Source organism: Micropterus dolomieu, linkage group LG22 (assembly GCF_021292245.1).
Source record: "Micropterus dolomieu isolate WLL.071019.BEF.003 ecotype Adirondacks linkage group LG22, ASM2129224v1, whole genome shotgun sequence".
In the NCBI taxonomy this organism is placed as follows: Eukaryota; Metazoa; Chordata; class Actinopteri; order Centrarchiformes; family Centrarchidae; genus Micropterus; species Micropterus dolomieu.
Genome location: NC_060171.1, coordinates 14,369,957 through 14,374,121, shown reverse-complemented (window position 1 = coordinate 14,374,121; position 4,165 = coordinate 14,369,957). Strand labels below are relative to the sequence as shown.

Here is a 4,165-nt window from a genome sequence, read left to right as displayed (position 1 = left end):
GGAAGAGCGGATGGGAAATTCTGATGTCATCAACCTTGGCACAGCAGGACAGAGGAGCATGCAGACCCTCAGGGTGCCACGATTGGTGCCCATGTGTTTGTGCCCTGTAGATGGTGAAATAGATGGTGTGGTGCTGCCCGCCTGTGCTGCACCTGCGTCCCAGCATGCTGATTGATCAGTTTGGTCATGTGGAATGTCACCATCTGCTCCCCTGTCCCACTCACCCCTTCTTGTGTGAATGCCAATCACTGGCAGGAAGATAGTTATTTAAGCCATGTCAAATCAGGCGCATGACGATGAGCAATATGCCAACAACACTTGAAATGTGTGTTGCAGGCATCGTATGCACAACAGCGTATCTTACAGTAAAAGGACAACTGTGACTTCAGACTGCAAAAGGGTATATCTTTTACTTTTGTACCTATTGGTTAGCCACGTCAGTATAATTTTTTCCCTTACAGAATATAATCAGAATTTGTGCAACTCGCTTATATATGCTGCAAAAATTTTATTTGATAATTGAGGCTTGCAATGATTGCGTGTGAGTGTGTTTGTATTTGTTTGCATATAAAAGTCTTTCTATTTCCTGTCTTTTATTTGGAGCACAGCTCCTTATTTATTTCTCCTCCATCCCCTTTGGTTGCTCTTTTTTGGCCTCTTAATGGCCAACAACATATCAGGGGGCCATCAGGAGTGACATTCTTCATTGTAGAGCGTCATAACCAATGACATTTCAACCATGGGAAAATAAAGATATGCAAATTTGAACTCATTAACATTTGCATTACCTGTTTGAATAATCGCACTCTTGACAAGACTGCAATTAACTAAGATTGATGCAAAGTTCAGGGTTAGGGGACTGTATATATTTGCTCTTGGATCATTTACCCAATATGTGTGTGTGTGTGTATTTGAGTGTAATGCCTGATTAGTGTGTCAGATAGGGAAACTGATTTCTGTCAGAGGAAAAGGTCATTCAGTAGCCACTGGTGTTCCTAGATTATTATTTTGTTCATTTTTGCCTCAAGACACCTACATTAAGAACATTGCATCTTTATTACCTGTATCTTAACTTAAAAAGAGAAAAATTATCTATTATTTCTTAAAAAAGAAAGAAAGAAGGAAAGGTCCACAAATCATTGTTCTGATGAAGATGAAGACACTGACCTCCTAACCCAGTTTACACTTGCGTGGATAGTCAGGATTAGACTTTGACTTTAAGGAGACTGCACGGACAACACAGCTCACCTTCAGACGGATTGAAACCAGCAGACAATACTTTGTTTTTCTGCACTCAGATCAGTTTGTAAAAGTTTCTACCAGCAGTAAGCGCTCTCATTATTGCGGTCCTGTTGTTTAAAAATCAGTTTTCTAATTATTGAGTGGATAGCTTGCTTAACAACATCAGTTCTTTAAATGCAAATATATGTTGATTATTTTTAAAATACACAAACATTAAAAGTCATACATGGAGAAACTACAGCATACATATAGATAAAGATTTAATATAAATAGATGTTATGGAAAGATTTCAAAGCATTGTTGGTTTGGCCACATTACACACAGTCCCATTTGGCTTCAGTGTAAATACTGAAGGGTTAGTAAGCCAGTGTGTATAAGATAAAGACTTCTCTGGGAATTATTTGATTGAATTCTTGTCTCTGTAGGACAAAATGCCTTGCCAGGGCATTGTGGCTCACTGCAATGTTTTCCCTCTATGGTGACTCGTATTTATGTAACATACAGAGAATACTGCACAAAAAACGGCAGGCCAGTTCCTTGTACTACTGTTGTTACTGATTGGTTTGTTTTCAGATGCAGCGGGTCACTGTCAATTTCAGCACCAAGGCAGCAGTCAGTGGATTTTACCTCACACAGGAAGTCTGACTGTTTAGGTGTTTTGGTTAGCACATCACCCAGACAGACTACTGTAAAAATAAACTTTAACCCAGCCTCTGGAGCAGCTTGACACGCCGCACGTGCTTACTCACTAATACTTTGTTCTATTTGTAAATGTAGGTCAGACAGGGGTGTGGTATCCTCTGTTTACTGGAAACCTTTACCTGGCTAACAGGAGATGATCTTTATGGCATCATCACTCCTTGATGGAGGGATTTCTGAGCTTGCTAGCATGTGATTTTATACTATAATATAGGAATAGGATTACAGCTGAACAACAACATTTATAGCCCACACTGGCAATGTTTTTTTCCCCCTCTTTACTCTGGTGTGGTCAAGGTGTTTTGTCATGCGTGGGTGGGGAATTCCCTGATTCCAATTTTCAGTTAATTTCTTGATGCCATCTTGCACAGAAAGGCTCCTTAATAGTGAACACACACAAAACACTAAACACTACAAGGATCATGTTTATTCAATAACTGCATTTTCTAGAATAAATATAAAAAAGGATGCTCATAACATTCTGGACCAAGCTTGTACTACAGTAATAGCATCAACCCTTGGCCACCCCTCTCGTCTGCATAGAATGGTCCAGCCCTTATTTGCATAAGTTGTCTGCGGGTAGCTGCATGACCAGCAGGGGTGGTTAGGGGAAGGAGTGCATGTGGACTACATACACATGAGTAGTGACACGGACAGAGGAGCTGTGTGTGGACTGTATTGTGAGCTTGGAGTCTTGCACTGAACCCGACAAGAGTTATGTACTGTGCTCATCCTGTCTCTGGCACAGGCAACAACTCATTGATGTATTGCTACAACATGAAACCAGTGAGTACATTTCTTCTATTTCTATTTTAAATTTCAGATGAGACTTGATACTGTCAGTGTGTTTGGTGATGATGCTGTTATACTCTTTAGTTGTCTCCTCAGATGTTCTGTTTGTTTGTTGACTTACACAAGGAAACACTTTCCTTTCCAGCTTTGTTTGAACAGTGTGTTCTGTAACTGACATTAACCAAAAATTTCCATCAGTAAGAAATGCATACACTTGTGCAATCCTGTAGTTTTATAATTTTTCTCATTTGGATGTACCTTTTAGTGAGGCATTTTAGAGTTGGTGGAGATGTTTCCTACTCTGCACAGAGCATTTGTTGGGATATAAGGTTGTTTCATCTGACTGGTTTGCATGTGCGTATTTGAGAGGTCATGGCTAGTGTTTTTGCTGAATGTGTCATTGTCACTTCCTTGAAGAGTTGTGTACGGTGTATGATGTGTTTTCTTGTTTGAAACTTCTAGTGGATGCATCTTGCAACTTGAGTTAATGCAGAAACTGAGAGTTTGTGGAACATTTCAGGGTAAAAAATCTCAGTGAGTTGTCCATTTGTCACTAGTTTGTTTGTTTGCTTATTTGGTCTCCCAATAACAGCATTTAAACCAAGTTCACATCAGAATGTAATTCCCTGACTTTAGAAATCGTGATTACCCTCAAATCACACAACTTACAACACCTCCACAAGCACAGCACCTAAAATAATGCCAGCATTCAGTTAGCTCAAACAATAACACCTCACTCACTTGTGGTTTCAGTTTGACAAACTCGTGTTAAAATGCACCGGTGATACTCTTGCTTCCTGTTAGCTAAGCACCATGTAGTCAAGCCTAGCAGCAGAAAACATCTTGACATGAAGCAGATTGCTGCTATTTCTATTTGATTTAACCCTGCTATGTTGGAGCAGTCCCTCCACTGCTGCAGTCATTATCAAAGGCAGCTTTGATCTCTGTGAGACTAACCATATCCAGACATCGTGGATCACAGAGGCAGAAAATTGGTTGCATGTGGCTGGAGTTGGCCATGGTGGAGCACAGCATAGGCCCTGAATAGCAAGTTGATATTTCACTCATCTAGCATGATAATGCTGTGTGTATTTAAGAGAAATCAAGTGTAGCTGTTGTTTTTGTACAAGTTTAGTGCATTTTTGGATTAAGATAACTTTAGAAATGCAACTAATAGATTGTCAAAAGAGACACATGCTGAAAATTATTATTTCAAGCAAATATGAAGGTTTTATAGTATTTCAATTCTCTCTTAGCTGTGGTCTTTACTGAAAAAAGTCCCTTATCATTTGTGATACAATGATTGATGGTTCCTAAATCAATGCTATGCTTAAAGAGGATGCCATGGTGACGGCCCCTCTCCAGCGGGGGCCAGAGAGGGCGTGCTGGGGCGGGGGTGTGACCATTATTAACGGGTCGCCTGCTATGCTGA

General features: G+C 40.2%; 1 protein-coding gene across 1 annotated transcript in view; it reads left to right on the top strand.

Moving 5' to 3' along the window:
- Positions 1–2,718: 2,718 nt before the first annotated feature.
- LOC123961825 (transcription factor 12-like) overlaps positions 2,719–4,165 on the top strand; it is a 13,292-nt gene continuing 11,845 nt past the window's right edge. The window contains exon 1 of the mRNA XM_046037549.1: positions 2,719–2,727. Within this exon, the coding sequence (XP_045893505.1) occupies positions 2,719–2,727 (9 nt within the window). The remainder of the gene's footprint in view (positions 2,728–4,165) is intronic.